General features: G+C 36.9%; 1 protein-coding gene across 1 annotated transcript in view; it reads left to right on the forward strand.

The window, feature by feature from the left end:
- The window catches only part of C2H6orf118 (chromosome 2 C6orf118 homolog), a 55,860-nt gene that overhangs the window by 6,331 nt on the left and 27,798 nt on the right, over positions 1-21,731 (forward strand). Inside the window, 1 exon segment of the mRNA XM_085218429.1 lies at positions 3,641-3,781. Within this exon segment, the coding sequence (XP_085074555.1) occupies positions 3,641-3,781 (141 nt within the window).

Below are 21,731 nucleotides of genomic sequence, written 5' to 3' on the forward strand. Positions count from 1 at the left end.
TTTTATAAATAACATTGATGCTGTAGATGTTAGAATATGTGATAGTATTTTGAAAATCTCATGAGGAAAAGTTAGAAAATTGAAGTATATGCAAACTAAACTTTTCACTTGTGTTATTGTGTAGAGTTAAGTCTCAGTGTGTGTGTGGTCTCTAAGTGGTCTCCATGTTCACATGGCTCTTAAGTAACTCCAGGGATGATGACTGTATCAGCTTCCTGAACAGCGTATTCCATAGCCTAACTACTCTTTCCATGATGAAATTCTTCCTGATATCTAATCTAAACCTCTCTGGAGTAACTTAAGACTGTTGCCTAATGTCCTATCACTTGTCACCTGAGAAAAGAGACCAATATTCTCCTCACCAAAATCTTCTTTCAGGAAGTAATAGAGAATGGTGATGTCTCCACTCAGCCTCCTCTACTCCGGGCTAAACAGCCCCAGTTCCCTCAGGTGCTCCTCATATGTCTTATTTTCTACTCCTTTCATGAACTTTGTTGCTCTTCTCTGTGCGTGTTTGAGCAATACCACATCCTTATAGTGAGGGGCACAGAACTGAACACAGTACTTGAGGTGTGAGGCCTTACCAGTGTGGATTACAGAGGGACAACTCTTCCCTGGTCCAGCAGACCACACATTTCTGATAAAAGTTAGGATGCTGTTGGCCTTCTTGGCCTCCTGGATACACTGCTGAGTTGTGTTCAGCTGGCTATTTACCAGTACCCACAGGTCTCTTTCTGCTTGGCAGCTTTCTCAAGTGAAACCTTGTTAAATGCCATATGACTGGATGTGGCCTATCAACTCAGCCTATCCAGATACCTCTACAGAGCCTTCCTGCTCTTAGGCAGATCAACAATCACTATGAAACTTGGTGTCATTTTCACGGTTACTGAGGGTGCACTTAATTCTCTCATCAGTGTTGTTGATAAGAATGTTAAAGAGAACTAGCCTCAGTACTGAGCCTTGGGGAGTACTGCTGCTAATTTGACACCAAGTGGATTTAATTCAGTTTACAACAACCCTTAGGGGCTAGCCATTCATTCAGTTTTTAACCTAGCAAACAGTACGTCTCTTCAAGACTTAAGCTGCTGGTTTCTCCAGAAGGCTGTAAGATGCCTTGCTAAGTCCAAGTAAACAGTGTTCTCAGCCTTTCCCTTGTCCACTAAATAGGTCACCTTGCCATAGAATGAGACAGGACCTGCCTTCCATAAACTCATGCTAAATGAGGCTGATCACTTGATTGTCCTGAATGTGGTCATTGCTCAAGATGCTCTGCTCCATGACCTTCCTTGGCCCTGAGGTCAGACTGAGAGGCCTGTAATCTGCAGTATCCTCCTTTCTGCCTCTCTTTTAAGTAGTATCATGTTTGCCAACCTCTAATAAACCGAGACCTCCCTGATTAGCCAGAATTGCTGGTAAATTATTGAAAGTTTGTTGGCAAGCATTTCCACTGACTGTATGTGTAACAATCTTCATTCCACGTAAGAACTATGTGGTCATACTTCATTTTGCATATGGTCTTGAGAAAATATTTGTGAAACTAATGCCTTCTTTTGTTCTAGACTGATGAATTGTAAATGGTGCTGTGAATAAGCAGGTAAGGGATAGAACGGTTCTAAGTAAAGTAGAGATGAAATATTGTGAAAATTGTGTTCTAAATGGTCAGAAAGAAAATATTACCCCAGCTGTTGAATTTGTTTCCTGTTTATATGATCAACGTGTTCTGGCTGATATCAGCAGCCAAATGTCTTATATTTCTTTCATTCATAGCCTTATCTGCTGTAACTGGTGGATGTCAGTGAGGGACCTTCCACCAATGGAGGAACCTAGAGAGCTGTCAGACCATTTCTATAAATGATTCTCTCTCTGTGAAAGTCACAACACTCTGTTAAAGATGTCTCAGGGGATGGTATGTGGAAACCTTCAACTAGAAGTGTGATAAATGCATTTTATGCTTATCATGAGTAGGTTAAACACTAAATCACATGATTTCATAGTACTTCCTAAGCTTCTTTTCGGCCGTCACTGTATCACTCCTGGTTCCTTTAGTTACTCATACAGTTGTCCAGTCCCTTTTGGGTGCTTGCTTTGTACTTTGGTTCAGGAACTGTAATGAGGTTCACAATCTGTTTATGTACTTCTTCAAGAAAGCAATATATTTTGATAAGGCCTTTGGCCAGTGGAATCTGGACCAGGACCTTTGAATTAGTCATAAGATAAAATACCTAAATAAGGATAGCTGTGGGAAGGTGAAAAGAAGAGCTGAAAGATGGTGAACTAGGAAATTCTAAAAAATTAGGGTAGAGTATAGTATAACTAGTTAAAGATTTAAAGGCATACCGTATCAATGTACATGGTAGTAGTTAGATCACAATATACCTGAGCTGAATACATCTGCTAAAAATCTGTACTCAAAGTATTTTCTTCCAGAGTATGAGAACACAACAATTTACTATAATTTGAGAAATAAGGAAATATCTGTTTTAGCAGTGATATGATATGAATTTAAATCAGCCAAATTCCTCCCTACCCCAACTATTTTCTTGCCAATGAATGTGCTTCTGGATGCAGCTGCCGTGAATATGTTTGTTCCTACAGCATGCTACAGATTTTGAATTTCAGAGCTTCGCAGGCAATCACTTAAAAATCCCATAAAATTAATCATTGGCTCTATGTCTTGTGCAGGTCTAATGAATAAGATAATCAGAACTGTCAAGGCCAAGGCATTTCAAGGGAAGTTTTTGGCATAAAATGAGGTAAAAGTCATTGAAACTACGGTGAGCTTTTCTCCCCTTCTCTTCCCTACCGTGTACTAATTTTGAAAGTACTTATTCAGTTAACCTCAAACTTCCCCTCCCCACCTTCCTCAATTACACACTGAGGAATCAAAACCAGCCAAGTCAGAAAGATGTGTCTCTGTTATTTTTGTGTTACAGCTCTATTCAGAAACCCGAGCCATGAAACTGAGACCCAGATATACCAACAAATGCGGGCACTTCAGGGAGTAAGACTCTGCAAATACCCTTTTCTTTTTGGTTTGGAAGGTGGGGTGCTAAGCAATCAAAAAATGTCTCTCGAGTTTAACTTGAAATGAGAACCTTATGATTTTCTTAAACTAAAAAATGGGGACTTCTTTTTTTCAATTGAATATTTTCCGTATCTTTTCTAAATATAAAGTCATTAATTGATTCTCTACAGGTAGCATTTCTGTAAAGCCCTTCCAGGACTGATAGCCATTCTGGCCCACAGGAGGAATATTCTCTCTCATTTTCAATGATGCGTGTGAAAAGAAAGGTTTTTAGAGAAGCTAGCAGCTGTTAGTTCTGGGAATGGGAGAGGCAGGAAGCATGGCAGGGTACTGTACTTTCCTCAAGGAAGGCAACTCATCGCTCAAGTCAGGTTCATGCTCTACTCTGTCTTGCTTTTCATCAAAGCTGTCTGCTCTCGCTGAACTTATTGATTGCACACAGATAATGCACCACAGACCAGAGGGAGGCAGAGGGAGCTGGCTGCTTGGAAGTAGGAAATTTAGGCATTCTGGGATCACAGCAGGCAGTCTTTAATTGTTGAAACATGCTCATTATGCAACAGAGTGTCCTAGACCTGAATCTAATAGCATGGCACAAAACCATTAGATTGCAAGCTTGCCTAATGAGCTACGGTGTGCTTTGAAAGCCCCTGCCAACTCCAGGGCAGTCTGTGATTCACGAGGGTTTTCGATCTGCTCACTGCACCAATCGGACAAGCCAGGCCACACCATTAGGAGATCTCACACAGCAGGGAGGCAAGTTGTTCCTCTTACCCTCAATAGTTCTTTTGCCAGTGTCTTCCTTCCCCCCTCCCTTCTCCTCTGTTCAACTGCAGAGCCTTAGAGGTGTCACCGCTCACCCTAACACCTTTCCTGGTTTTTCATTTCTTCCTGTTTCAGATGAACACCAGTAGGTAAACAAAAGTATGGGTGCCACATGAAAGTGTCACCTTGAACTGCACTGTTTCAAGTTTGTGTTCATCCAAACCCTTGGAGTGAAGGGCACTGTTAGTTTGTGCTCTCAGACTGCCTCATTCCCTAGATGTAAGGGGAAAGCTGGCAAGGCACTGTAGTGCAGATCCCACTGCAGAAGAACAAATGCTGACTGGTTGCAGAGGAGTTCAGACAAGCTCTGAAAAGCTGAAAAGGCTTTTGACTTGAGTGAGATCCTGGCTGGGCAGGAGTGTGAGATGGCCATGTAAGATCTTGTCAGATCACATTATTCAATTGTTTTAATGAGATGAGTAGGTGAGGTGATGGTTAAGTTTGCCTGTAAAATACAGAAGTGCATTTTTTGAATTCCTAATGGAATTCAGCATGTTTGTTCTGCACCTTAAGTGCTGTTACCAGCTTCCTATGCTGGTGTGGGGTGCAGTGATTTCCCCCTTTATTACATTCCCATTGTATACAGAGATTGTCCTTATTTTTGCCTGAAGTGCTAAAGGGCCTTAGTTGGGTTGACAGTGAAATATGAGTAGCATATATCATACACCAATTAGAGTTCATGCTGGCATAAATTTTGTGTGGGTATAGTGGGTGTGAGCAAAAGCTGAACAGGGACACTGTTGTGGGTGTTCCTGGCCTACTTGACTTGGTTACCACCATCTTGTACTTGGGTACACCATACACTGACAGGGCTATGGACTTAGCCTCAGGCACCAAGTAGCTTCCCCTTATAGTTCTGTCTTTTGAACTTGGACGTGTTGTTTGTGAGCATGTGTGTTTATACTTCCAGAAACCTACAGGAGACAAAAGAGGATAGCGCAGACACCTCCTTTTGTTGTGTATCATTTTGAAACTATGAAGTAAAGTTCTCAACAGCGCTTGATTCTATATTTCTATTACAAGTATGGACACTGGTAGCCAAATGTACATAAAATAACTGATTGTCATTAGTTATTACCACTCTCCAAGCCAAGAAACAGAAAGTCAAAAATATATCTACCCCAGGATGAATCTGGGTGGGATTTCCAGTATTCTAAGTAGGTTAACTCATGTACCCTTGAAGTAAATACTACAGTGCTTAGTAACTTCAATGGGACAGACATAGTTCTGATTCCCTAATTTCTATATGCTTAAATAACTGAATGTGATTGCAGATTATTCACAGGGGTATATATAAATGGCTGTACCTCTGAACACAAGATTTCAAGCATAGATAGGAAGCCATGTTTAAGTCTAGACTAAAAAAGAGGCCTAAGATGTATCATTGATATCAAATAATTATTTAATAATTATTTTTTTAAAAAGGAGAAATAATGGCACAAATGCTTTTTTTTTTTTTTTTTTTTTTTTTGATTCACTGGGCTCCATCATTATTCCTCAAGTTGTCATTGTGACTAGTGTTGTGCAAAGCAAACAGTGGAAGATGAGTTTTATTGAATACTGTGCAATCCAACATACTGAACTTGTATTCTTGTGATTTATTAATGTGCTAAAATTTGCATACTTAAAGAGTTCTGTGTGAGGCCCATTTAAAGTACAGAAGTTAAATACTTGCAAATTTCTGCAAGATTAGCACATTCAGCATTACAAGCGGTATTCCTTTTCTACTGGCAGTTGCGTAGTTGTAAATAACACATGATCTCAATAAAGCCACTTCTAACCTGTCCTTGTCACTGGTTAATGGCCAAAAAGTGTTCCAGCTGTGTGAACCGAGGAGGTAATTTCATGCAGTTAAATAGATGCTAAAAATACAGTCAGTAAGAGTAGGGAACACTGTGTCACTCTTAATTGTGGGCAAACAGCAAAATGTTTATGTAGAACTTAAGTTTAGACAAGCATCTAAAAAGTCAAATATTTCTCTAAGCTCTGCCCCAGAAGCAGAATTATTACCTGTTGACAGGACATAGGATTGATTAATTAACTAACAAAGAGTAGAACATATCTGCCAGAAACATCAAAGAAAAGCTGAGAAAAACATGTAACAAAAATTGCCCAAAGTCTATGTTCCTGTCTTTGTCAGTTCATGTATATATACATCTGTTATATCCTGGTACTGTGCTTGTCCACCTTTAAATTGAATGATATATTAAACGTTGTTGTTTTCCAAAATTTTCTAAACAGCCCTTTACAATGCTACACTGAAGTGGACTATTGAAGTACAAGACAGAAGTCTGTCACTTGTTTCTAAAACATTTGTGGAGGAAGGGAATGCGATGGCAGTGAGGTAGAAGCACTATGGAGAAATGGAAGGTGATAAAGAACAAAAAGTAGCTCACTCTTTCTGATGATCAGTGACAGCTCAAGAAGAACGTGATCTCTATCTAAAGATGCCACTCCCTCAGCTGCTAACCCTTAAAATAAGGGTGAGAAGGGGTTGACCCAAGGTCCACGCCTTCCAGTCACTCAGGTGCACTGCTTGCACCTTAGCTCCCTGGGTTATCCATGTCTTCTCTCCTTTGTGCTCAACCACTGGTTAAGGTCATGACCTGGAAATTCTCACACACTCCACTCTCTCACAGCAGGAACCAATGATTGAGAAGGTTGGGGATAAAATCCTACACTTATGGTGATCCAAAATATAGTGTATATCACAATGCATGTACAATACTCATCATGATGTAGGATATCAAGGCATTGTAGGTGATTTCTAACTATCTTTTGTGATTTTATTGGGCCTGTGCTTGATGTTACTTCAGGAGGTATATCTTCTTTAAGAACCAGTAACAGTTCAGGTTTGCTTTCACCGGTTTCCGAAAGCTTGACAGCTCACCACCAGATGTCATGATGATGATTCATGGACACTGGAGCATGTTGGTGTGATGTTACTCACACCAATGATCCTGTGAGTTTAACAGCCTCAAAGGGAGTAGTACAGACTCTCTACAGAGTTTAATTGGTACAATGAGGGGGAGAAGATCTGCCCTCCCTAGTTGAATACAGGCCATGTTTCTGTCAATACCTCTGCTTGCACTGGGGCATGTTACGGATTTTGGTACCACACCTTTTGCCTGATATCTGTGGCTGGACCACTGTATCAGGTACCAAAGGGTGGGGAATTCTAATTTGCACTTGGTCATGATCAATGTTCCCTTGCAATGAAAACTGGGGTGTCAACTATGATCTCTGCTAGCCATGTGCCAACTACTGCAGGGTTTACAGAACCCCCAGCCTCCAACAATCTCCCCCAAGGTGCAAGTAGGCCATACCGTTTCAGTTCTACTTCCAAGCCATTTTACCTTATGTTTTCTGCATTCTAAGTCCTTCAGGGCAGATTATTCATGGTGCCAATTTGCGGCTTGAGTGAAGTGTCTTTACTTGTGAACAGGGAGGCCCAAGTTGTCTACAACATTCTTAAGGTACTGGATCTGGTGTCCACTGGTATCTTATTCAAGTCCCACAGGGTTTCAAAAAGCCTATTGGTCTACCTCTGCATGGACTGTGAATCTGCCTTCAGGATCCTGTTGTTTCTTTCTATTAGGCCTGCTCCCTTTGGATTATATGGCAGACAACAGTGCCATTTGATGTTGTTATTTTTGTCCATTTCCAAACAGTTGCATCCATGAAATACGTACCTTGATCACTCTCGATGACCTGTGGAGTCCTGTATGATACTATCAGCCTAGTTATTTCTTTAATGGTATACACTTGGTTTGCCTTTGGTACAAGACAGGCTTGCATTAGTCCACTTGCTATATTGACACGTTAGAGCATATCTGGTCCCTTCAGATCAAGGAGGGGGACCTATAATCAGTCTGCCACCACTGTAAAGATTTGTGTTCTCTAGTGGGATGGATAGTTGTTTCCAGCAGAGGTCTTGGTCACATTCGTAAGCAAGTGTCACATTCCTGACATGCTTGGACAATATCTGGTAACTGTATGGGCAGTCCCCATGCTTTAGTCCCCATGGAGACTCAACGTGGTCCTCTTTCCTGCACATCAAAGTTTTTGATGTAGCCACTGGGCGATGTCTTCTGCTGATGCATTTTCCAGTCATTCTATTCAAGCCAGTGTGTCAGTTTCATCGTTACCTGACAACTGCAATGGTTGATGTTTAGAGGTGTGGTGTGCCCATATGTTCCTGTGTCTAACCATATTCCATATATCAACCCACGTATCTTTGCCCCAGATAGGTTGGGCACAGATTGTCCAATCCTGAGTGGCCCACTGTGCTATCTGGAGCATGACCCCTCCATAGACCACCCAACTATTTGTGCAGATATTCAGTGTGCTGCCATCTGGCTCTTGAGTTATAACCGTCCACACAGCTCAGCTCACTGGCTTCTTTGTCCATCTCTCTCTTAAAACCGTATTGTTTTAGTAGTGGGATGATACATGATGGCTCACCATCTACTTCGGTTTTCTCCACTGGATCCATCCATATACCAGACATCTTCTAGAATAGGATATTTCCCTTCCTGTCCTGGACTCTCTTCTGTACAAGTAATCATCATTTCCTCAGGTGTCTCGTTGGCCCAACTATCTTCTGAAATTCTTCCATCAGTGGAGAAAACTTTTGATTAATTTAGACAAAGTTACTTGGTATTAAGCTATTAAAACAGTGAATAGTGGAAACTAATCATAACAATTTTTATTTTTATTTTTTTCTTTTTTTCCTGGAAAACAGATTGTAGGCTCTATGTGCCTTCAGAAATTTTCTGTTGCACATCTGAAACATATGCCCTAGCTGCATAACAACTGAGTTTATTAAATATGGTCCTTTAAAAAATTAGCTACTCCGATAAGTACAACTCTTTGCTTTTTAAAAAAATGGATATAGATGTTGTGTGATTCAGAAGGTTTGAAATACAAATCGCTGGTATATGTAGTGCTGGGATTTTGGGAGGGCTGTCTGTGCTGTAATGAGGAAGAACAGTCAGCAGATGGCAATGTTGTATAGTTGTTCGAGCAGGAGACAGCCACATAAGCAAAGGAGGGAAGCCTCTGATATTCCCTAAATACCCCAGAAGGAAAATGAATGACCGCTGTAGGCCATTAGTGAGTCCGCCTTCCACATACACTTTGACTGAATGTTTGTGGAAACTTACTTAATTCTGGTTATTATTTGTAATAACGACTCAACATTTAAAACCTGTAATTTGAAAGGACGAGACCATTATCATTTAAGAAGAACAACCTAATTAAACTAGTGCATTTCTATATTAAAAAAAAAAACAAAAACAAAAACAAAAAAACAAAAAACAAACAAAAAAAAAACAAAAAACCAAACACAATTTCATAATGCTACATAAGTACAACATGTTGTTTCCCACACATTGAATTTTTTAAAAAAGGACAAGTGGGCCTGATGCATGTGATTTTGCTAGAATGTTATGTGATATTTTAACAAATCTGCTACTGCCTTTTCGAGTTAAAGCTTTGCAAATCAGTGCATCAAACACATTTCTTTAAGGCCAAATAAAAGTAAGTAATCTCCTTAGAAATTACTTCTGGTTCAGGCATAATGCAGACTATTTTGTACATGAGTTATCTTCAGTAGGTCTAATCCCATATGATTTCATTGGAAAGCTTCTCTTTGGCTTCACCAGGTTCCAGATAAGACCTGCTGTGCACCGCCAGTTGAAAGCTACTGTGGATATATTTCCACCATTTTTTTCTTCTAACTACTGTGGAGAACTATTAAGGTGCTTTGATCTGAATATATAAACCAAAGCTGCAAAATCTTCCTGCTTCCAACTGCACTGAAGGCACTAGAATGAAGTAAAAGAGCTGTGATATATAACTCCAATGTACAAAATCTGCGCAACAGCTCAGAAAGAAGAACTTGGAAAAGCTTCTGTAAAATATAGGACTAACAGATGTCTTGGGAGAAGAAAAGTGAGTAATAGCTTAAATAAAACAATCTTTGGTTCAGACGATATTCCACTGCACACTGAAGCCTGAAGCTTTATGTTAGTAGCCAAAAGAACAGGCATCATTTCAGATGTCAGTGAAATATGGAATACAAAGCTCACAGCACCCAAACAGAGTTTTGACTAGCAGCACAACCCAAAAGAAAGAAATGGACGTGTTCAGTGAAAGATTAAAATGTAGTCATTTATACAGAAGTAATTGGTTAAACAAAACTTATGTTACAAACACTCTTCCATGTTTACGCAGTAGAACCTGGTTTTATTGTCAGTTGAGTTTCCCATAGGGTGTAGGATCTGGAAAGAAATGGAGCTTGTTGTCAGACTTAGAGACATATGTAACTTGAGAAGTAGCGTTAAATTAAAACGCCTGTCACACAGGAACTACTTACTATAATTTATGTCAAGGTTAATGGAGTAAAAAGTATTGGAGTATTTTAAGTGCTGATCAGACATGTTACCAATTAGTATCACTGCAGATTTTTTCTTGAGTACCGAAGGATATTTCACTAAATTTATGGTCGTGGTTTTTTTTGTTTTTTTGTTGTTTTTTTTTTTTTTTTTACAGAAAGTTTAAAGAAATATAGAAATTGTATATAAACTGAAAATCAGTAAGGGAAATCAAAGGTGAGTCCAAAGTTTTCATTGATTTATGTCGGTGTGGTTACACAGAAAGTGTTAGTGTTGGAAATGCCTGTTGTAACAAAGTGCTAGACCAAAAAAATACAGATTAGTTATTAATAGCAGCTGTATTCAAGTGCTGGTTGCGTAGCATACACAGTAGCAGCTGGGAGTCAGGAACAGAGATTATAGTTTGGATTTAGATGTGGCCCATGGCATTGAACTAAGAAAAATTAACAAAGGGAATTATGCAGTGTTTGATTAAAATCCCTGATTTCTTCAGTTGTTTATTTAAATACAGAACAAACACGTTATGTTAGTTGTTAAAGCATTTTAAATGTTCTTACAGTGTTTTGCTTATGTTTTTCCACATCTGACATGGAGGAGTTAAATCTCTTGTCTGTTCTGACGCTGTTTACTTGTGTCAGCTTAGGTAATTTATTTCTGAACTGCAATTTTCTTTGTTGGGAACTGGCTCGAGATTCTCAGATATATTTCACATAAGTACATTTTTCTTTTTTTCTTGGGCTATATGGATAATGGGTCAATCTCAAGCAATGCAGTTAGTATGCTTTGAGAAGTTAAGGTTTTGGTTATATACCACCTACCAGAGGGAAATATTAAATACTTGTGTTGGTGCTTGCAGTATTTAAGTCTAGCCCAAGACTGTTTATTCTTGATATGTTTTTAATGTTCTGTACTTTGGATGAGGATCCATCCAGGATGAAACACCATGGGAGAGCACTTGTCTCTACTTATTCATCCCCCTTTAATGCACTGATATAGAATCATAAAATTGCTTGGGTTGGAAAAGACCTTAAAGATCATCAAGTCCAACCTTAGCCTAACCATACTACCCTAACTCTAACAACCCTCCTCTAAATTATGTCCCTGACTACCGCATCCAAAAGGTTTTTAAACACATTCAGGGATGGTGACTCAACCACTTCCCTGGGGATCTATGCCAGTGCTTAACAACCCTTTCTGTAAAGGAGTTTTTCCTGATATCCAACCTAAACTTACCCTGGTGCAACTTAAGGCCATTTCCCCTTGTCCTGTCACCTGTCACCAGTGAGAAGAGACCAGCCCTGCTCTCACTGCAATCACCATTCAGGTATTGGAAGAGAGCAATAAGGTTTCCCCTCGGCCTCCTCTTCCCCAGACAAAACAGCACCACTTCTTTCAGTTGCTCCTTGTAGGGCATATTCTCCAAGACCTACACAAGCCTTGTTGCACTATATGTACGTATCCATATTAGTACAATCAAAAGTGTGGAATCGAATTCCTCCATGTGGAAAAAATGACACCCACAGACATTTATCGACACATACTAAACATTTATGGAGACTAAACAGTGGATGTGAGCGCAGTGAGGTAGGTGGTGGTGGTATGTTCCAGCAGTGGTGACAGTGACGTGAAAGACAAGCCATGCTCTGGATAGCTATGCAGATTGTTAAAAGAGCAATATGAAGGCTCTTGTTCATATCTGTTGAAAATGCATAGCTAATGGTGATGTGTATATTAGAAAAATAGTATTTTTTAGCTGAGAATTTTCTCGAGCAAATTGTTATTGTGCTCTTTTCATCTGTTGCAATTTCCATGGAAATAGATAGGAGGAATTACTTTTCGAGTGACATCTTTAAAGGTCCTGAACAATATGTGAACTGGATCATGGCCTTATTTCATTTTTATCAGCTTTTTAGTATTTCAGATATTAGGCACATATTATGGAGTTTTCTCCTGTTTCAGTAACACAACGCTATCTCTGAGAGTGGTTTCTCAAATTTAGATGGCAGGTTGTATTTTTGTACGTGAGAGTACAAATTTGTGAGCTGTATACTTCCATGCACAGTTATGAGATTGTTGATAAATATTCAAATAGATTCATATATAGACACCAAAGGAAATAATTCATTAATACAGAAAAGAACAATTCTATTTTCAACTTAATGCCAGCATTTGATGTTAGAGGGAATATGTGTATTAGCTGACACAGGCAGTTTTTTTTATTTTCAAATGATATTTGTAAAGTAAAAAAATATATATTTGATTCACTGAAGCCTTGAGACTTCGCAAAACAAAACCCTTAACTTAGATTTTATGATATATAAAGATTTTCAATTATCTTTTAACTTAAAACAGAAAATGATGGATTTTAGGAGCCCATGGATTTTTAAAATTAAGGTTAAGCTTCAATTCATTCACATTTCAGACTCCTTAATTAACATGAGGAAGACCAAAATCGGATTTCATAAGGTAGTATTACAATCATAGTAGGTTTTTTTTGTTGGAGTATGGCAATGTGAACAGCCCTCAGATCAGGAGCTGCTACCTAATGATCTAAGACAACTAATATACGATAATTTCATGAACATGGAAAGCAACCTGCTTTCTGATATAAAGTTACTGTACATTATGTTGTTAAAATTTCCTGGATGATTGCATTCATTAAGCTTAATGACAAAAAGGGGAGGAATTGGAAGAAAATGGTAAAGCAGTGCATGAGATCTGAATAAAAAGCCTTCTCACAAACTGCACAGAGAGCAGTCACCAGACAGTGGCATGCTTCTGGTCTTCTGTTTAATGCTGCAAGACTTGCTTTGCCAGAGCAGAGTACTGGTAGCTCTGGAAGCTTATACGCACTTACAAAATTAGGTGCAGAGTACATGAAAATCCATTGATTGCTGATAGTTATGGTCCCTTTAGGATGTTAACATAAGTCAGAGTAATCAAAGAGGCAGAGGTACAGGACCTGTACAAATGGAAGTGACCTCTGACTCTTCTCTTCAAAAATATATTTATGGGTCAAGTTCTAAGTACGTACACAACAGGAAAGGTGCAAACATGCAGATAAGATGTGATCACAGTTGCATCTTTTTCGAAATTACAGAATGGTGCATGAGCCTACTTTCTAGTATCTCTTTGATTTTGAAATTACTGCAGATAAAGTATGGAACTTCACAGACAACAGTCAACATTATGTGACAGAGAGAACTTGGAAGAAAATGTAGTGTGGCTTTCTCTGAAGGGATAATAGGAAGTATTTTGTAAAAAAGAAATCTGGGAATATTATCAATGTGGACAAATTGGTCAGCCAGAAGGCTATTAGAAATAAAACATCAAAGTAATTAGTAGTATAGTAGAATACAAGGTTAATTAGTCTAATCACTATGATATTAATTATTAAAAGTAATCAGCCCTGGGATACTTAAAAAAGTGCTCTTGCTAAATGTTTAAAAATTTTAAAAAAGGTTCTTACATTTTGCTTCCAGCACATCTTATGTATAAACGCTTCAAAATGCACACTGTCTTGGGATATTAGCCTTACAAGGCATTTTATAAAATGGATCTCAAAAATTCTGCTCCCATAATATTATGAATCATATTTCTAGAGCTGACTTCATTGTTTTTCTCCAGGACAAATCAGGGAGACAAAAACGTTTGCAGTAGCATGAGATTTCTGAATCAAAGCCTATCTTGAGGCATAATTAAAGGAGGTAGTCTAATTATCTGAAGTCAAAACTGTATCATCCTTTGCCCTTAATGCACATACGATAACTTAGATGACATTTAATTAGAAGAAAAACATGGATTAATACTTATTTAATATCCACAATAGAAGTTTCCCTCAAGTGCTAAGATACAGTCCAGTGAATTGAGAGCAAATATTTAGCCCATGTCTCCACCATAATAAATAATTTGTAGCAAACAATTATCCAAGTTTCTACTCTTTCTGCATCAAGGATATTATTTCTTTGGGCTTAGCAGCTCTCAAATGAAAATATTCAAAATACAGAAGTTTAAACGCTATTGTTAAGCTGTAAATGAAAGGAATAAATCACACAATTTTATTTGCTTTCCTGATTAGATGGATGGTACCCACAGCTCCAGTGTAGTAAAATTCCCTTCGGACTTAGCTTTCTGTTCTCATTTGTGAAAGTAATTGTCTCTCTCAGTACTTTATGAAGGTGGCTAGGAAAAAACGAGACAAAATATGTTTTTTTTTAATATCAGAGAATTTTTAAGAGGGGAAAAAAATGCACCAAAAATCCTGTATTTATTACCAAGTCTTAATAGCACTGCTTGATTGACGTCTAACTCATTGTAGGAAAGGAATACAACAGGAATGCAAGCTACTGTGGATACAGTGACATTCACACTCAACATTGTAGAACTTCGTGGAGTAGTGCCGTGAATCTAGACTATCTTTGCTTTAAGTGAGTAATATCAGATCTAGAAAAGCTTTCTTGATCTCTCTTTTTTTCAGAAAGAGCTAAGGGGTTACAGCACAACTTTATGTTTCGAGCTGCTCATCCAGTTGAGAAGATCAGATACGTGAACAGTTACTCTCTGCCTAGATCCACTATACATTTTTAGGCAGGTTTGGGAACTGATAAAGGAAGTCTTGTTACCTGAAGATGAAGAATGATCTTCTGACAATCAAGAAGAAAAAAAAGTATTATAAAGTAAAGAAAGAGAAGTACTCATCTTTCCAAACTCTTAGCATCTTGAAGTTATATAAGCGGAACCCAGACATGAAAAACTACTGTTGAACCTCAGAATCAAATATATTACATTATATAAACTTGAAAACTGGAACTGTGATTCAATTTTTGCTTAAGTTATTATCAATTGCTATATTGTCTGAGTAAAAAGATATTTCCATATACTTTTTAAAGAAAATGTCTAGTGTTAATAAGCGTTTAATTAAATAACTGTGTTTTTTTTTTCTGTAAACTTTTCAGTAGACCTTTCCCTTATTCTATTATAGATGCTCTACCTAGAGCAACAACAGGTATTAAGTAAATTCCCAAGACAGAACTCAAAAGTGAAAGTTATTTAAGTGAACTTTTAAGTTTATTTCAAGTTGCATCTTCTAAGTAAGAGTTGTATACTAGAAGTATGGTGATACATACTGGAACACAAACACTGGTTTCTGTCAGGCTTCACATGATCTGCAGATTTTAGCTTTTGTTTTATGAAATCTGACAACAGTTGCTGAAATTTCTTGAAAGCATGAGTCAGGTTCAGATAAAGTGGGAGCATCTGCCTGATTTTCTAAAACACCTGGGAGAACAAGGTAAATAACTGGTCCTTCCACTGGAGGGGATGTTTCTGTAAATATCAATAATTCAAATTTTTCTAGGAGAATTGTTTCTTTTTTCTGTTTTTCTTTAAAAAAGAATGTGAAGAAAATGTAGGAGGAGAAAGATTTTGTCAACTGTAAAGCTGTGTCTATGCTACATAAAGACCTTCCTTTGGCCCATGCAGGAACAGTCTGGGGACAAATAAATCTTATATTTTTATTTCTATTTTATTTTCAATTTAATACATAATTCAGTGGAAAGGAATCATGGGAGCATTCAAGTTTAGCAGAAAGAAAGACAAGTACAGAAATACTGATGTGACAGCACTCATAGACTACACATTCCATTTTAATCAAGGTTAGGTGCTTGCAACCCGTGAAAAGTTTTTAAACAACAGCAATCAAAAAACAACCTAACTCCACCCCCACAAAACAAAACAAAACAAAAACCCAAAACAACAACAACAAACAAACAAACAAAAACTCTGAACAAATTATTTGGGAAAACTGAAAGGCTATTTCTGCTATTTTTTGCTATTGAAAATATACGTGTGAGGCTTTAATATCCATGTATTACAATTGATATTTCAGAACTTGATTCCACCTTATTTTTATATCAAAATATTCTAAAATAGTCTATTTATTTATCTAGCTTTTATTAATTTATTTCTTTATTTGTTTTAAACCTGTAGCTCCTTTATTCTGTCTCCTGAGGAAGAACACAATAAGAAGGAGGGTTAGGGAAATGTCTCCCTGGCACCATCTCCCACCTTGTAATGAACAACTTTTTGTTTGAATCTGCCATCTTCCACCACCCATGGTTGAGAGCAGCCAGACAAGCCATAACGAAAAAAGAAGGAAAGAATATTATGTTCCTGATTTGCAGCCCAAGGTTTCGTTTGATGCCGTTACCGAGATTTGAGAAGGGTAGGGCTTCCTACAGGTAACAGAAGTAGTCAGAATTATAACATTTACTGTTTTAAAACAGAAAGAGAGTTGGAGGTAAGTCAGAGTCTCTCAATAATATCTAATCTATGGAAAAAGAAGGGAACTTTGCGTAGCAACATTTGGTACTGCTCACTGCTGGAGACATCATTCTATGGAAAATGCTTTCTGAATTTGGATGCATGGTGCCAATTCTCATGTTCTGTTTTAGGGATGGAAAACTGAGAGCTGCTGCAATTGCCCAAGAATGTACTTTAGGGTGGTAAAGTAAAATATGGTAACCACAAAGCCCTAAATTCCAAATTAAATCTCTCTCCATCTCTCTCTCTCTCTCTCCATCTCTCTCTCGCGTTTGGAGCCTATCTGATAATTTCAGTGGAATCATGGCAGGAGAGAAGGGTAGAAATGTGATTTGAATTTTCTTCCAGAAACAATGTGTACATTAATCTCTGAATATAAAATGGTCATTGATCCAAGACCGATCTGTATTCATATATGAGTACTAGCTGGTATTCTGTGAAGTACAATGCGCATTTTGAAATCACTAATTATTACAGTAGATTTTTAATAATTCTCGTAAGCCTCAATTTCTCTTTATTGCATTTACAAAATAAATGTAGGGGCTCCCAGAAGGTGAATGTAATATTATTTTATGCTCATCTCTCATCAGAGACTCTGCCAGAAGTTTACAAACATCAATAAAATTTCACTATGCTGCCACCTGGGAAATAACTTTTCTTATGCCCGTATTACAGATAGTTAAACAGGAGTTAAATAATTTGGTCTGAATCATGTAGCAAATTGGGAATAGAGTTCTGACACTGTCTCCCAGTCCCTCACTCAAGACTAATCAGAGAGCATGTTGCCTCATGGTTTATTTACATTTTGAATCTGTTTTATTGGAATAAGTTGCTGTTACTTTCTTCTGAATCATTCAAAACTTGGCAACATTTTATTTTTAATAAAGCTTTCAGATACTCAGGCTGGTATTTTTAGCTTAAGATTATGTTTATTGTCACCTTTGGTTGTTTCTAACATTTGTGTACACATGCTGGAAGCTCAGAGTGATAACAAAGCACAAATAATTTTTCATGATTCTTTTTAAGATATGCTCCCAACTGAAAACAGGACAACCATGGATTTTGGATCAGCTCCTCATGGTTATATTTCTCCATTATATTCCTCCATTAATTTCATTTTTCCTTGCACAGTAGCCTTTCACTTTTCTAATATTTTTACAGTTGATAAGGCATGCCCAAGAGAATGAGGATCTTCCTTTTTCCTGCTGTGGATTCTTGTCAACTCAGGGTAGACTGACAAGTAACCTAACACAATCTTCTTCATAGCCTCTTCCAGCCCAACTATCATTCTCCTTCCAGTCCAAGGTGTGGCATCTGACATTAAAATGCATCCATGGAGAATCTTTAAAGGTCATTTCATTTCTCTTTCATGTGTGATATTGTTTATAAAGGCAGAAGGAGTGCTACTTTTGTGGGCCTTACTTCCATGCAAAAAAATAGGTCATTATTGTCTCACTATTGGAAATTTCAGAAATTATTTCTCTTGGAGACATGGTGGTGGAAAAGAAAACTTGATATGTTACTGTATCAGTGACTGTAAAAATTTAGGGAGATTCTTTCAAAAGAAAGCTGTCAGTACTAACCTGGGAGATTTAGATACACCAATTGGCTCTCTCTGAATTTGGCACTGAGAGGGACAATTGTTAGAACAGATGGGAAGGTACACTATGATAATTAATGATAATATAAATAGCATCATTATTTAAAATATATATCTCAATTATACTTCAAATACTTGTTTAGGGAGTCAGTGGAGGTCCATTATTGAATACTTACTGTTAAGTTTGTTCCCAGATGAAATCTAGACATATGATGCATGAATTAATACCAGCAAAGTGACTGTACAAAACAGGATTAACAAAGTTATCTGTATATGAAGCAATGTAAATTAAAAAAATGGAGAAAACATTCATAAAGACTTGAAACTTCCCAGACTGGCTCTTTGCTTCACAAGGTGCTTGCAGTTTTTTCATGAGTTAGTCAAGCATCACAACAGTGACTAGATAACCGCTTACTATTTGGACAAGTGGTAGTCATACCTAATATACCCAGGAGACACAAACATTTATAAAATGTGTGGGAGCAGACAGAGGATGGGAGATCAAAGACACTTTTAAAGAAAGAAGTGAAAGGAAAAAAGTAGATCTGAATGAGACATTCTGAGGTGTTGGAGAGAAGCAGGAAGTAGATAATCCCCAAACAATTTATCTTTGGGTTTAAAAATAATATTTGCTTTATGTTAAGTGATTATACCATGGGGTCCAACCTTACTGCTTTCTACGCCTCACTGAACAAACAGGAATTGTCTTAGGCCACGTATAAAACTTATAATACAGTTAATGTATTTAAGTAATAAAACTTTTTTTAAAAATGTATTTTTTATTAAAATATAAAAAAACAGAGATCAATAAAGATATAAAACTAAGGAGATATTTGACTCCGTGAAAGTAATGCATCAGTGTTTGAATTGCATATCGTAGTAAGTTCTCAAGGTGTTGTCAGAGATTTTTGATGAAATTTTACTCCTTCTGTGATTCATTCTTGACAACAATTGTTCACAAACATTTGTACTACCAAAAAGCAATGAACCGAATAAGGAGTGATTGGGAAGAGAAGGATGCTCTTCTCTGTTAAGATAGGGATTATAAACATCTGGTAAAGAGAGATGAACAAATTTTTCTTTGAGTGAATGTCTGATTGCAACTTATACATTCCATTTGAAAATTCACAGGTAATGTATTTGTGTTGACTGAAAATGAAGACACAAGTATGCAAAAGAAACTGATGATGTTTTTAGAAATGTTGAAACATATTCTTAAACTCTTTTATGAAAACAGAAAGAGTGGTTGTATATTTTTCACTGTTCACAGGACTGTGTTTAGTCAACACATCAAAATACAAAACATTATTTGCCATCACTTGAGCTTGCCGTAATTTAAGTTTCATTTCAAATGCTGTTCTGTTTTGAAACATAGAACAGATAAGTTGATCTTCACTTTGAAGATACATTTAGCCCATTTAAAGTAGTAGTCAAATCCACAAAAAATGCTAAATCTGTGAGCCATTTTTAATCTTCACATTCTGGCACAAATTTTCCATTTGGTTCCATAAACTACTTGATTTCAATTTGCAAATTAGAAAATCTTTTTATCATTTTACCCTGACTTAGCCACCTCTCTTCAGAAAAGTAAAGGATGCCCCCATAATTAGCATCCAGACTTTTAAGGCACTCCTAGAATTGACAATGATTCAATCAATCCCTTGAACTTTATGAATTTCATAGCTTTGATACTGATTTGCATCACATTATCAAATTTTAATGCTTTGCACGTAAATTTTCTTTGTATATGATGCTATGATATTTCATCAAACATGAGTCACTGGTAGCCATTGTATTGCCTTCTATTAATTTTATAACTCCTTCTTTTTTACCAATCATCACTACGGTGCCATCAGGAACTGTACCAAATATGTTGACAAAAGTTATAGAAAATTAATTCAATGTATTTGTTTACTTCAAATTAAGAGATTTAGTTGTATGTTTACACCAAAGAAGCAATTTCTTTAGTAAATATTTGTTATCAACACCTCTAAAGAAAATGGCAAGTTGAGCCATTTCTATAGCATCAGTACATTCATCTATTCAAATGAACACCTTTACTCTCTTAATATCTTTTGATAGGTTTTCCCAATTCTTCTATTTACCTGTGAATAGAAGATTTTAGAAAAATCCATTTTTTTAAAGTCAGGATAAATTATACCTGCCACGCTTTCCATACATTGCTTAATAAACTCATCTTCAGTAAAAAGCTTTGAGTGTTGGGTGGTTTTGTTTGTTTGTTTGTTTGTTTGTTTTGCAATCAACAGAATATAACAGCATAACTAGATTTTACGATAGAGTCTGTTTGAGTTTTAACACTTTAAAAAAAGATTTTGTTTTAACAAAATTGAGTAGGTGATACTCCCTTTTCTTATCCTTGGAAAACATAAGACAGTATTTATGACATCAGATAAAGAGGAAGAGACTTTTGATAAAGGTAAGAGGGAAAATATGCAGTTTCAGATGGAAATGTGTATTAAAGACACTACTCTGATACATTCTGTCAGTAAGAAATCTGTGGTAGACCTGGTAGAAGTTTAGAGGAAGAAAAAGTGAAGCCAAACATTAAGATTAAGGAACAGAAGTAAAATATTCATATTCCAAAACAAAACTTTTGGAGCAAGCACAGTAGATAGAATGACTGTTGCTTAGCATGTGAATGCATAGTAAGTCCTGTGTATTCTAGCCAACTTTTCTTTATCTTAATCGTGAATCAAGGAACTAAAAGCCACTCTGATATGGATGTGAATGTGGTGCGCTCTTTTCCTCCTGTGTTTATGGTGTTTAAATACTATTTGTAATACAGGTGCTATTTCCAGGATACCAACTTACTGCAAAATGGAAACGATGTTTCTTTTTTTCATCTGCATATGCTTGTACATCTTATAAAGTATCTTTTGTTATGTTCCTGTTTGCCTGTATGATTAATGTTTTCTACTAGTGAACTCTCAAGATTACGGTAGGTTTTCACAAGGCTCTTAAAATAGAATATTTCTATATTCTATATTCTATATTCTATTCTATATTTCACTATATCAAAGGAGAGCAGAACTAATGCAGGATACTGTTGGAGCTCATGTTAAACGAAGATATTTCTGTCTAGTTGCAAAACTATTGTTTTCTTTTCAGGTGTATTATTTTCCTGCATCCTGAAATATAAATATATAAGTATATAAAACACATACATGCTATGTAAATGTTATCTTATTTCTGTTCTATTCATAAAATGAGAAATCATACTGAAAGAATAATAAAATTTTAAAGCCAACTTTATTTGCACAGCGGTGATGATGATGCAGTCTTAATATAGGTAGTTTTTTCCTTTCCCCATTCTATTCTCATAAGGCAAACTGTCTTTATCCAACATGCTTAAACTCACAAAGACTTTACATCAAAATAGTGAATCGGGTGCCTGAATCATATAAATATAAACCTGAAAGAGTGCTCGTGAAACTTAACTGATCCCATTACCTGTCTATCTTGTTCTTAAAATCTTAAAAATGTAGAGAAGTAGATTTTCACCCTCTGTGGCTTGCCTCATCATTTGTTTCACTTCCTTCAC

Source organism: Meleagris gallopavo, chromosome 2 (genome assembly GCF_905368555.1).
Source record: "Meleagris gallopavo chromosome 2, MGAL_WU_HG_1.1, whole genome shotgun sequence".
In the NCBI taxonomy this organism is placed as follows: Eukaryota; Metazoa; Chordata; class Aves; order Galliformes; family Phasianidae; genus Meleagris; species Meleagris gallopavo.